This window comes from Canis aureus, chromosome 26 (assembly GCF_053574225.1).
Source record: "Canis aureus isolate CA01 chromosome 26, VMU_Caureus_v.1.0, whole genome shotgun sequence".
Taxonomy (NCBI): domain Eukaryota; kingdom Metazoa; phylum Chordata; class Mammalia; order Carnivora; family Canidae; genus Canis; species Canis aureus.
The window spans coordinates 29,649,591-29,662,500 of record NC_135636.1 but is presented as its reverse complement, the minus strand read 5'-3'; the positions used below and the strand labels follow the sequence as shown (position 1 = coordinate 29,662,500).

Here is a 12,910-nt window from a genome sequence, read left to right as displayed (position 1 = left end):
CCAAGAAGAGTTTCCAAAAACATCTTTTTTTTTAAAAAAATGTTTCCTCTGCCAGGCCCTATGACAAGCAATTTATATACAATAGCTCACTAAATCCTTATAATCCTATTAAGGAGGTACTAATATTATTCCTATTTTGCAGATGAGTAAAATGACACTCAGAAGAAAAACTGGTGGAACCATATTCTTAAAAGGTTATGGAGCTAGTATTCCAACACAGGTTTGCTCAATATAAAGCCTGCACTTTATTTTTTAAAAAGATTTATTTGTGGGGGATCCCTGGGTGGCTCAGCGGTTTAATACCTACCTTCAGCCCAGGGCGTAGTCCTGGAGTCCCGGGATTAAGTCCCACCTAAGGCTCCCTGCATGGAGCCTGCTTCTCCCTCTGCCTGTGTCTCTGCCTCTCTCTCTCTCTGTGTCTCTCATGAATAAATAAATAAATTTTTTTAAAAAAAGATTTATTTGTTTGAGAGACAGACAGATTGTGAAAGAATGGGGAGAGGCAGAGGGAGAGACTGAATCGTCAAGCAGACTCCACACTGAGCACAGAGACTGACGCTCAGTCTCAGGACCTTATTGTGACCTGAGCCACAACCAGGAGTCTGATGCTTAACAGCTGAGCCACCCAGTGCCCCTAAAGCCCGCACTTTAAATATCTATGCTGTACTACCTCAGGCTAAGGTTAAGTCAGAGTTTTAATTTTCATATCAATTGATGGTATTTTGGGACGTCTATCTGAGGGATATTTTCACCAAAGGAGATTAAACTCACCTTCATTCCAGTCTGAGGAACTTAGCTGCCATTTCTATCTGACTTTCCAGCAAAAAGGATGGCTAATCCTATATAGAAAGCTCTAGTTAAAATGATCTCAGATATCCATTTGCCCAAACTCCTCGTTTTTTAGATGAGGAACTCTGGTCCAGATAAGAAGAGGGTCTTGCCCATGATTACACAGAGAGGCTTAAGTGGTAAAGTTGAAATTAAAGTCCAGATCTCACTTCAAACCCAGGATTGATTCTACTGCACATCACACTGCCCGCAAACTCATGGGTGTTTCTATGAGCTAAAGTGCTGACCAAACTTTGGGACTTGACAAAAGGAAAATGGAAAAATGGGTTTCAAACTTTCCCAAAGCTATAGTGCTCCAGGGTCTTCATTCTCATCTGGGATACTCTACAGGGCTGCAACCACTGAGATGGTCAAGGGGATTGGGAGGGGGAAACTTCTGCGCTTGGATGGAGACTGAAGGCACCATTATGAGGTGTCCTTATCCCCAATGCGAGGACAGGAAGGGCAAGAATTCATTAATTCCTAGAACTGAAAGGGATTTATGGAAATCTCTGAGGTAGCAGCTTTGGACAAATAAATGGAAATAAGTTGTACCTCACAGAATCATCAGGGAACTTGCCTTGGGAAATTTCATATGCCTAATAATGGTGAAGTCGGAACATTATTTCATCCAGTTTTTACATAGGGGCACTCAACAAATACTGAGTCCCTGCTGTCCTCTGTCTTTATGCTTACACGGAAAAAAAATAATGCATTTAAAGTGTTCAATACAGTCTTAGTACACAATAAGTGCTCAACAAATGCGGTTACTAAAACATTAATTAATAATAGTATCTGTAGTAGCCACTATCTTTCAGCCACGTTAATTTTCCACTTCAGAGACTGTAAGTCCCAAGATGCTCTTTGCCTGGCTTCTGCCTCCCATTATATTCTGGGACTTGTAGTCCGGAAGTGGGTGACTGATTCCTCAGCGCGCAGGCGCAGTGGCACGGATTCCCGGAACAACCGGCAGAGGCTCCCAGGATGAGCGGGTGGCGGTGGCTGCTGCTGCAGCGGCGGCGCTGACAGGACACGAGCTCTATGCCTTTCCGGCTGCTGGTCCCGCTCGGCCTCCTGTGCGCGCTGCTGCCCCTGCACTATGGTGCACCAGGCCCGGATGGCACCGCGCCCGACCCCGCTCACTACAGGTGAAGGGGGTCAGGCTCCTCGCCCTTGCAGAGTTGGGGAAGGGGAAGCGCAGACCCGGTCCCTTTCCTTACTCTCGGTCCCAGGACCCCCACCCTGATTTGCTCGGACCCCGCCACTGGGCTCAGGTGGTGCTTCCCACTTTCCGCCCTATTTCTTGTCCTTTCCCTTGCCTTATTTCTTGTACCCCGCACCAGGGAGCGAGTCAAGGCCATGTTCTACCACGCCTACGACAGCTACCTGGAGAATGCCTTTCCCTACGACGAGCTGCGACCTCTCACCTGTGACGGGCACGACACCTGGGGCAGGTAGTGCGAGTGGAGGAGCAAGGGGGCGGCTGGGGTGTGGCAGTCCGGTGCTAGGCGGGCGGGTCTGATGGGGCTGGTGGCTTCACGGTCTCCTCGCCAGTTCCGGAAAAGCTCCCAGCGGGGGTGAGGCCGCGTTCCTTCCAATTCAGGCCAGCACCGCCAGGATCCACCCAGCCTCCTGGAAAGTTGGATCCCACCGAGGAAAAAGCCTGGGTTAGGCTGGTGGACTGGACCTCTGGGCTCCAACCACGACAATAACAGGCGCCAGCAGTGGGGACTTGGACAAATGGACAAATCTCTGGAGCCCTAGGCTATCGAGGAAGGGCTCCAAGAAGTCAGAAGACCCAACCCCTTCATTTTATAATTGGGCAGACAGACCCAGGAGGGGGTGTAACTCTTCCAAAATTGAAACTTAAGATCATTTGTTGTTAGTGTAACTGAAACACACTCACATTATTGACTGCTTCTTGAGATTTCAGCTCAAAATGTCACCTGAGCATCAGCTTCCTTAACTACCCACCCCCTACAGGTCACTGTCACAAATCACCTTATTTACTTACTTGCTTATTTATTTTCACTTCGCACTCTATCATTTTCACTTGAATGCTAGTTTGTCTTTCTCACCTCCCCTAGAATAAAAATTTATGAGATGGAATTCTCTGTCTTGTTCCTTGCTGAGCAAAGAATCATTGCATTTAGCTGAGGCTGACATTGATTAAACACTGTGCCAAACATTTTACTTGTGTCTTCTCATTTAATTCTCTTATCACCCCTAGGAGTTAAGTGCTTAAGTGCTGTTTTTCCCATATAACAAATGCGTATGCTGAGGACTGGAGAAGTTAAAATTTGTGTTGGTTTTCTTTTTTTTAAGCCAAAAAAAAAAAAAAAAGCAAATAGCTAGTTGAAGCAGTACAAAATCATATGCAATAAAGTCTCTCCCATGCTTTAGAATTCTAACCACTGTTGACTTTCTTGTGTATCCTCCCCAAAATATTTTCAGTTTATGCCATCATATAAGTAGGTATATGTGTATTTTTTAAATTAACTTTTTAAAGGCATAACTTACGTATAATAAAATGAACCCATTTAAAGCATATTGTAACCACTGTCACAGTCAAGATAGAGTACATTTCTGTCATGCTAAAAAGTTCTCTTGTGCCTTTTTACAATTAATCCTTCTGCTACCACTGGCCCAAACTGCTTGTCTGCTGTCTATATGACTCTTTGAAAATGCATTTAGAAACATACCCCAATGCCTATTCTATTTCTTGTCTTTTTCATTTAACTATATAATTTGAATATTTTAACATTAGCCTGTAGAACTCTTGATAACAACTTTTTTGACAACTTAATGGTTTTGTACTGTTTAAGTATACTATAATTTAGATAATCATTCTTCAAAACTGGTGTATGTTTGGGTTATTCCTAGCTTTTTTGCTATTCTGCACAATACAGCCATGAGGATTCTCAAACATACGGCTCTGTACACATTGTGATAAATTCTTAGATGTGGAAAAACTTGTGTCCTTGGCTATACTCTTATACTGCCTCCCTATGGCAGAAAAGAACGTTAGTGGATATAGGAGATGTGGTTCACCACAGAAGAGGTAAATCAGCCAATCCTCCCAGGTGCATTAAACGGGTCAAAACTTCTTGGCAATTTTCACTATGGCTTCTCTGTTGTGACCGGAAGCTGGGATGGACAGAGGTATCACTGTGCCTCCTTAACTAGTTTTGGGGCACCTGATCTGGGGCAGCCTTAATATCTTGTGTTTGGTTTTCTTACTAAGCAGCTGGGATTTCTGTCCTTTTACAGTTTTTCTCTGACGCTAATTGATGCCCTCGACACTTTGCTGGTAAGTGTCTTGATGATTCCTTTTCCTCATCACCATTGTGTAATCAAGATCCTTCCTCTTTTGGCAGCTTGACTGTGGGTGAAAAACAAATTCTTCACCTAGTCCTTTTATTTTCATCTCAGGATTCTGAACCATGAGTTTCTGGTTGCCCAGCCAGACAGAGGAAAATGATGAGTAAATTCCAAATGTACTCAGGATCATTTACTCAGCAGACATTTATAGAGGACCTGTTATGAACACAGCACTGTGATAGGCCTGTATAACTTGTGGGCAATACAGAGACTTTGAGACCCTCCTTGTTTTCAGAGGCTTATATTCTTTATTTTATTTTTAAACTTTATTTATTTATTCATGACACACACACACACACACACACACACACAGACATAGGCAAAGGGAGAAGCAGACTCCATGCAGAGCCCGATGTGGGACTCGATCCCAGGACCCTGGGATCACACTCTGGGCTGAAGAGGCACTAAAGTTCTGAGCCACCCCGGCATCCCAGAGGCTTACATTCTAATTGGATATGTTCAGTGAAAAAAAAAATAGTAGCAGTAATTAGTTAGTATGTTATGTGGAGGCTTGTGATAAGCACTTTATAAATGTAATCTAGTTTAATCCTTCCAACAATTCCATGAAGTATGTTCCTTTACTCCTTAGCATGGGGAAATCTGATGCTTAGAAAGGTAAAATGGGTTGGCCGGGATCCACAGCTATGAAATGGCAGGGCTAAGACTTGAGCTTAATTCTGTATGACTCCAAGTCTTAACTCTCCTCCTTAAAAAGGTCACAAGAGAGAATTTAACAACTTTCTTCCTACTTTACTCTTTCTGGTTGTTTGTCACCCCTTCTCACTTTTATATATTAACAGCACTTACATGATTGTGATCACCTTGTAGATACAGTTTTGCTTTTTCTAAAAATGTTAATTTGTATGTACTTGTCCATCAGATATTTATTAAGGGCCCCCTGTATGCCAAGCACAGCGCTCAGCCCTGGAGTTATAGTGACAAGTTAAAATAGACATGGTCCCTGCTTTCCTGGAGTCTATGACTTTAGTGAGGGAGACAAAGAATCAAAGAATAACCCTTAAGGACATATAATTACAAACTGAGGTGAGTGCTCCAAGGGAAGGGAACGTGGTTCTGTAAGTGGACATATAACAAAAGAAGCGGACCTAGACTGAGGAGGTCAGGGAAGACTTCCCTAAGGCTGTGAAATGACACTTCAAGTTGAGATCCGAAGGAGAAGCCAGTGTCGACTAGGGAAGTGGGAGAGGACAGAGGGTTCCAGGCAGAGAGAACAGCCGGCCTGCACGAGGGCCTCCTGGCAGGAGAGGCATGCCGTGCCGGGACTTCAGCAATAAGGCTGACACAGTGAATTGCAGACGCAGTGAATTGAAGGAGGGCCAATGTGTCTGGGATATGGAGAAGGAAATGCAGGAAGCAAAGTGGAGCTGGGGGGCTTTGTGGGGTGCCAGATGATGGAAGCCCTTGTTCACTATGTTAAGGGTTTTGATTTCTAATTTGAGAGCAATGGAAAGCCACTGAAACATTTTAAGTAGAGGGCAGGAAATGCAGAGATTTCTGTGTTGAGAAGATCACTAAGTGCAGCATGGAGAGATTTGTGTAATCATTCAGTGAGCATTCAGTTGAGTAATCGCTTCATAGACTGTGCTTGGCACCCTGGGGGAAGGCAGGAATGAGTGATGCTCCTTCCCAGGCAAAGATTCTCTGAACATGGCAAGCAATTGATGCCCTAAGAGTTGTGGGGGTAAAATTACTGGAGTCTTTTAAAGGATGAAGAGATTCATCTTAGCTGGAGGGACCAAAGGGTTCCTTCCTAGAGAAGTGACATTCGGACAACCAAAGCCAGGTTGGATTTGGAATGGGAAGACATAGGATGGAGGGCTTTCTGGGAGAGGGAGCAACATGTCTGAAGGCAAGAAATTGGAGAATCATGGTACAGTTTTCCTAAAGTAGATGAGGATAGCTTAGATGAAGATGAACAGTGAGAAACATGGTCAGAAAGGTAGGTTGAGGGGCATCTGAGTGGCTCTGTTGGTTCAGCATCTGCCTTCAGCTCAGGTCATGATCCCAGGGTCCTGGGATCTAGCCCTGTGTCAGGCTCCCTGCTCAGTAAGGAGTCTACTTCTTTCTCTCCCTCTGTCCCTCCCCCTGCTTGTGCTTTCTCTCTCTCTCTCTTAAATAAATAAATAAATAAATAAATAAATAAATAAATAAATAAATAAATAAAATCTTTAACAAAGGAGAAAAAAGAAAAGTAGATTGAGTCCAAATCACTGAGTGGCTTGACTGCTGAGATAGTCAGGATTGTTTTGGATCCAAGTACCAGAGACCCAGTTCAAACTGATAGAGACAAGAAGGGAATTTACTGAGTCAAATAACTAAAAAGTCCAGGTAAGGGCTGGCCTCAGACTCAGCTAGATCCAGGCATACCAACAATGTCTTCAGGAATTTCTGTCTCTTATCTCTGCCTTCTTTGTTGGCTGTGTTCTCGGGCTCTCCTTATGTTGGCAGAGTAGCCAACTGTAGCTCCAGATTTACTTACCACTCAGTAACCTGTGTATGTGGGTAGAATCAGCCCTTTTGCATTAATTCCAGGAACTAAGTCTCATTGATCTGTCTTGGGTCGCACACTTATTCCTGAACCAGTCACTGGCCGAGGAATATAGTACAGTGGTCCAGATCAATTGCCTATTCTTGCAGCTGAGGGGGTAGGATCAGCCTCTGCCAAATTGCAGGAGCGACTGTGGAAGAAGAGTGATTCCTCAAGGGAGAATTAGGGTACTATATCAGAGTAAAAGGTGTCAGAATCGCATTTGGCTGATGGTTTAAATGAAAAGAGTTTAGTTTCCTCAAGTGAAAGCAAGTCTAGAGGTAATTTATAGTGTGGGGTTGGCTGTTCAACTGTGCCATCAGAGACCCGAGCTCTTTGTATTTTTCCATTTTACCATCAGTAGAGTATTGGCTTTCATTTTCATGCTTAATACCTCAAGCTCTAAAATGGCTGCCACAGCTCCAGAAATCAAGTTTGCTTTCAAGGTAGAAAGAAGAGTAAACACCATGCCAGCAGTGTCTGTCCTTTTTTATTAGGAAAATAGAAGCTTTCCCAGAAGTGCCCCCACTAGACTTATCAAGGCTTAGCATTGGCTAGTAACACAGTCACCTCTAGCAGCAAAGAAGGCTGAGAAAGCAAGTATCCGGATTTCTAGCCTCTACAGTGGTAGGCTACCAGGGTAAAGGAGATTGGAAATCAGTGTTGGGCCAACCAACCTGCAGTGTTTTCCACAAGGATGAATGTGATCGGAGAAGTTTAAAAACAACAGATACTACTGCATGTTGAGCTAGGATTTCTTCATGTGGTCTGCAGTCTATATTGTTTCCATTAAATAGGTACATAGTGACTCTTGAAGTGGTACCTAAGAATTTAACCAATCTCTTGGTATAGGGTTTCCGTGATTTCTAGATCTTAGTGTTTCCTTCTCCTGTCACCAGTTCTAGGACAGAAACTGTAGGTCTTAAGTTGATTAAGTGAGGGCCACACCAGTATAGGATCTCAGACTCTTGGTCCAACATCTTTGGTGCCTTCAAGCCTGAGAAAACCTCACTGTCAACTCTCTCTTCCCTTCCAGATTTTGGGGAATGTCTCAGAATTCCAAAGAGTGGTTGAAGTGCTCCAGGACAATGTAGACTTTGATATTGATGTGAATGCCTCTGTGTTTGAAACCAACATCCGAGGTAAGTGCCTTTGGAAGAAGAGAGAGTGTAGAGTTTTGCCTCTTTGTAAATGAAGAGGTGGTAAGTAGGATCTCAAGGGTTGACCCAGCCAGGGCACTTGACCCAAACTGGTGACTGACAGAGATCTTCTTCCCCCCTGGACAGTGGGGTGTAGAGGTCTCAGGATCCCCCATCAGTTTTGTACATTGAGCAGGGGACAGAGAATAGACTAGAAAGAGATTTACCAAAGAGACTCCCATATTTAACATATATTGGTGCGAGGCTTATAGCCATTAAAACAAGAAGGATGTAACCCTTGCCTTCTTGGAACTTATTGTTTAGGAAGTGCTATCCAGGGGATCCCTGGGTGGCTCAATGGTTGAGCGCCTGCCTTCCGCCCAGGGCGTGATCCTGGAGTCCCAGGATCGAGTCCCACATTGGGCTCCCTGCATGGAGCCTGCTTCTCCCTCTGCCTGTGTCTCTGCCTCTCTCTCTCTCTCTCTGTGTGTCTCTCATGAATAAATAAATAAAATCTAAAAAAAACTTAAAAAAAAAAAAAAAGGAAGTGCTATCCAACAGAACTTTCTATGATGCTGAAAATATTTTGTATTCATGTTGTCCAGTGTTGTATCTACTAGCCACAGATGGCTATTGGACGTTTAAAATGTGTATACTGCAACTAAAGAACTGAATTAAAAAATATATATTTCATTTATTTATTCACAAGAGGCACAGAGAGAAAAGCAGAGACATAGGCAGAAGGAGAAGCAGGCTCCCTGCGGGGAGCCTAATGTGGGACTTGATCCTAGCACCCCAGGATCATGCCCTGAGCTGAAGGCACTCAACCACTGAGCCACCCAGGCATCCCAAGAACTGAATTTTTAATTTCATTTAATCTTAATGAATTTAAATTTAAATAGTGACAAGTAGGGGCTCCTGTGTTAAGCAGTCAGTTAAGCATCTGGCTCAGGTCATATTCTCAAGGTCATGAGATTGAGCCCTACATCATGCTTTGCACTCAGCAGGGAGTCTACCTAAGGCTCGCCCTCTTCCCCTCCCCCACTCTTAAAATAAATAAATCTTTTACAAAAAGAAATAGTGACATGTGGTTCATAATTAGTACATTACACAGTGCAAGTCTCAGGCATTATTTTCCAAAGCTGGCTGTCCATCAGAACCACTTGTGACCTTTTAAAAAGTTGAAATGTCTAGGTTCCACTCTAAACCTAATGAGTTGGGATTTCTGGGTTGGGTCCTAGCATAAATATTTTTAGCAGGTTTCCAGTGACTCTTATGAAGCTAGTACAACCCTTATTTTCAGTGAACCCTGAGACCACCAGTGGCTTAACAAACTGTCACTTCTGGAGGCCAAGTTCTATTTTTCTCCTTTATTCTGCATGTGTTTTGCAATGAAACTTGTATTGCAGATATGTGATAACATTTTTACAAAGATTAGGGAGCAGAAGGACAGCATGATATAAAATCCTGGTTTTAGGATCAGACCTGAGTTTGAGGCTTTGCTCAGTGCTGTGTTTCACAGCTTCTGAGCCCAGTTTATCATCTGTGGGTTAAGATTCCCTTACACCTTTGTTGCTGATATGAATAAAATTATACCAGCTTTCTTTTGGTTGGCATTTGACCAGGATCTTTTTCTACTCTTCTGCTTCCAATCTTTCTGTATTTTTATGATCAGATAAATCTTTTGTAAATTGCATATTATATTTGTCTATCCATTCTGACAATCTTTTAACTGAAGTATTTAATCCATTTACATTTATTATAATTAGGTATTTGCATTCATTTCTGTGGTATTGTTTTGTGCTATTTGTCCCATCTTCTCTGTGTTCTTTTTCACTCTCCATTTTTGGTACCTTCTTCAGATTGATTTTTTTAATTCCATTTTTCTTTGATTAATGTAGAAATTATGCTCAGTATCTATCTTTTTAAGTAGTTTTCCTGGTAAAATTGACAAACATAACAAAGTTTAGAGTTAATGAAAATCTTTATTGTCCTGAATAATACCAAATCTGGTTCTGAGGATATACTGACCTGTATGCTATAGTTATGTATTTTAGTTTTTTGTTTTAAGCCCTTCATACATTATTGCTTTCTATATACAGTTGAGGTTTTGGATTTACTCATGTATTTGCCACTTCTTTGACCATCTTTCCTTCCTGTGTCTCAGACTTTACATCTATGATCCCTTTCCTTCTACCTGAAGTACTTTCTTTAGAATGTCCTCTAGTGCAGGTGTGCTCTTGGCAGATTTTCTCAGCATTTGTTTGTATGAAATGTCTTTATCTCACTGTCTTTTTGGGGTCTGTATGATTCTAAGTTGATGGGATTTTCTCTTAGCACACCAAAGAAATCTTTCCATTGTCTTCTCATTTTGTTGTCATTTTTAAGAAGTAATCTGTCAATCTAACTGTTACTATCTTGCAGATGACCAGTTTTTTTCCTCTTTTTTAAAATTTAAATTCAATTTACCAACATATAGTCTAATACCCAGTGCTCATCCCATCAAGTGGCCTCCTTAGTGTTTATCACCCAGTTACCCCAACCCGCCATCCACCTCCCCTTCCACAACCCTTTGTTTCCCACAGTTAGGAGTCTTTCATTTTTTGTCTCCCTCTCAAATTTTTCCCACTCAGTTCTCCTCCTTTCCCTTATAATACCTTTCACTAATTCTTATATTCCATGTATGAATGAAACCACATGATGATTGTCCTTCTCCAATTGACTTATTTCACTCAGCATAATACCCTCCAGTTCCATCCATGTCAAAGCAAATAGTGGGTATTCATCTTTTCTGATGGCTGAGTAATATTCCATTGTATATATATACCACATCTTCTTTATCCATTCATTTGTTGAAGGACATCTTGGCTCCTTCCACAGTTTGACTATTTTGGACATTGCCACCACAAATGTTGGGGTGCAGGTGTCCCGGCGTTTCACTACATCGGTATCTTTGGGGTAAATATCCAGTAGTGCAATTGCTGGGTCATAGGGTAGCTCTATTTTTAACTTCTTGAGGAACCTCCACACTGTTTTCCAGAGTGGCTATACCAGTTCACATTTCTACCAACCGTGCAAGAGGGTTCCCCTTACTCCACATCATCTCCAACATTTGTTGTTTCCTGTCTTGTTAATTTTAGCCATTCTCACTGGTGTGAGTTGGTATCTCATTGTGGTTTTAATCTGTATTTCCCTGATGGCAAGTGATGTGGAGCATTTTTTTATGTACTTGTTGGCTATGTATATGTCTTCTTTGGAGAAATGTCTGTTTATGTCTTTTGCCCATTTCGTGACTGGATTGTTTGTTTCTTGGGTGTTGAGTTTGATAAGTTCTTTATAGATCTTGGATACTAGCTCTTTATCTGATATGTCATTTGCAAATATCTTCTCCCATTCTGTAGGTTGTCTTTTAGTTTTGTTGACTGTTTATTGTTTTTGGTTTTTGTTTTTGTTTGCTGTGCAGAAGCTTTTTATCTTGATTAAGTCCCAATAGTTCATTTTTGTTTTTGTTTCCTTGCCTTCGTAGATGTATCTTGCAAGAAGTTGGTGTGGCCAAGTTCAAAAAGGGTGCTGCCTGTGTTCTCCTCTAGGATTTTGATGGAATCTTGTCTCACATTTAGATCTTTCAACCATTTTGAGTTATCTTTATGTGTAGTGTAAGAGAATGATCCAGTTTCATTCTTTTGCATGTGGCTTCCCAATTTTCCCAACACCATTTATTGAAGAGACTGTCCTTTTTCCAGTGGATATTCTTTCCTTCTTTGTTGAATATTAGTTGACCATAGAGTTGAGGGTCCATTTCTGGGTTGTCTATTCTGTTCCATTGATCTATGTGTCTGTTTTTGTGCCACAACCATACTGTTTTGATCACAGCTTTGTAATACAGCTTGAAATCAGGCATTATAATGCCCCCAGCATTGGTTTTCGTTTTCAATATTCTTCTGGCTATTCGGGGTCTTTTCTGATTCCATACATATTTTAAGATTATTTGTTTCAACTCTGTGAAGAAAGTCCATGGTATTTTGATAGGGATTTAATTGAACATGTAAATTTCCCTGGATAGCATAGACATTTTCACAATATTTATTCTTCCAATCCATGAGCATGGAATGCTTGCTGCCCCCTCCTTTTAAAATCTTTTCGTTATGGAAGTTTTCAAAAATATATAAAAATAGAGAAAATAATATAATAAACTAGATATACTCATCACCCAGTTTCAACAATCATTATTATGTGGACTCTGCTCTTAAGCTCTTTTTTTTTCCCTTGGTGTTCTGCAGTTTTACTGTGGTATGCACAGATGTGGATTTATTTTTATTATCTTCTTGGGATTCCTGGATCTGAGAATCTGTGTCATTCACTAGTTTTTGAAAGTTCATAGCTATTTTCTTTTTAAGTATTGCCTCCCCCGCATTTTCTCCCTCTTCTCTTTTTAGAACTCCTGCCAGATAGATGTTGCACCTTCTTACTGTATCCTTCAAATCTCTTTGGTATATTTTAAAAATAATTTTGTCTCTTTATATTGCATTTTGAGTAATTGTTTATGGACTCTGTCTTCAAATCCACTAATACTCTCTTCAGATATATCTTATTTGCTATTAAACCTATCTATGTAATTTTTAATTCCAGTTATTATATTTTTCACTTTTAGAAATTCCATTTGGTTCTTTTATAAATAGGCTCGGTCATTTTTATAATTTCTTGCTACTGACTCATCTATTCCAAGTCTTTTATTTCTTTACATTTCCACATAATTATTTTGTAATCTGTGTCTGATGGTTCCAATATTTGATGTATTGATGTCTTGTTCTGCTATCATTTCTGCTGGTTTGTACTCCTAATGCTTTGTTTTATTCATATGTTTTGTGATTTATGTAGATTTTAATGTACACTCATTACCCAGGCTTTATCTCTGGGCTCCTTTGGGGTCTAGATTGAAGGTGGGTTCTTCCAGGTAGAGTTTTGGCTTACTTTTGCTGTTTGGCTAGAGGCACTACTTACCAAAAACTGCTTT

The 12,910-nt window shown here is 41.3% G+C and overlaps 2 protein-coding genes across 2 annotated transcripts in view; one reads left to right on the top strand and one right to left on the bottom strand.

Annotated features, from left to right (window-relative positions):
- PROCR (protein C receptor) overlaps positions 1-2,598 on the bottom strand; it is a 23,483-nt gene extending 20,885 nt beyond the window's left edge. The window contains exon 1 of the mRNA XM_077872876.1: positions 2,256-2,598. The gene's annotated coding sequence lies outside the window, so the exon portion shown is untranslated. The remainder of the gene's footprint in view (positions 1-2,255) is intronic.
- Positions 1,773-12,910, top strand: part of EDEM2 (ER degradation enhancing alpha-mannosidase like protein 2) — a 28,752-nt gene continuing 17,614 nt past the window's right edge. The window contains exons 1-4 of the mRNA XM_077872875.1: positions 1,773-1,976; positions 2,172-2,282; positions 4,099-4,138; positions 7,794-7,899. Coding sequence (XP_077729001.1) covers positions 1,870-1,976; positions 2,172-2,282; positions 4,099-4,138; positions 7,794-7,899 — 364 coding nt within the window. The 5' untranslated portion in view covers positions 1,773-1,869. The remainder of the gene's footprint in view (positions 1,977-2,171; positions 2,283-4,098; positions 4,139-7,793; positions 7,900-12,910) is intronic.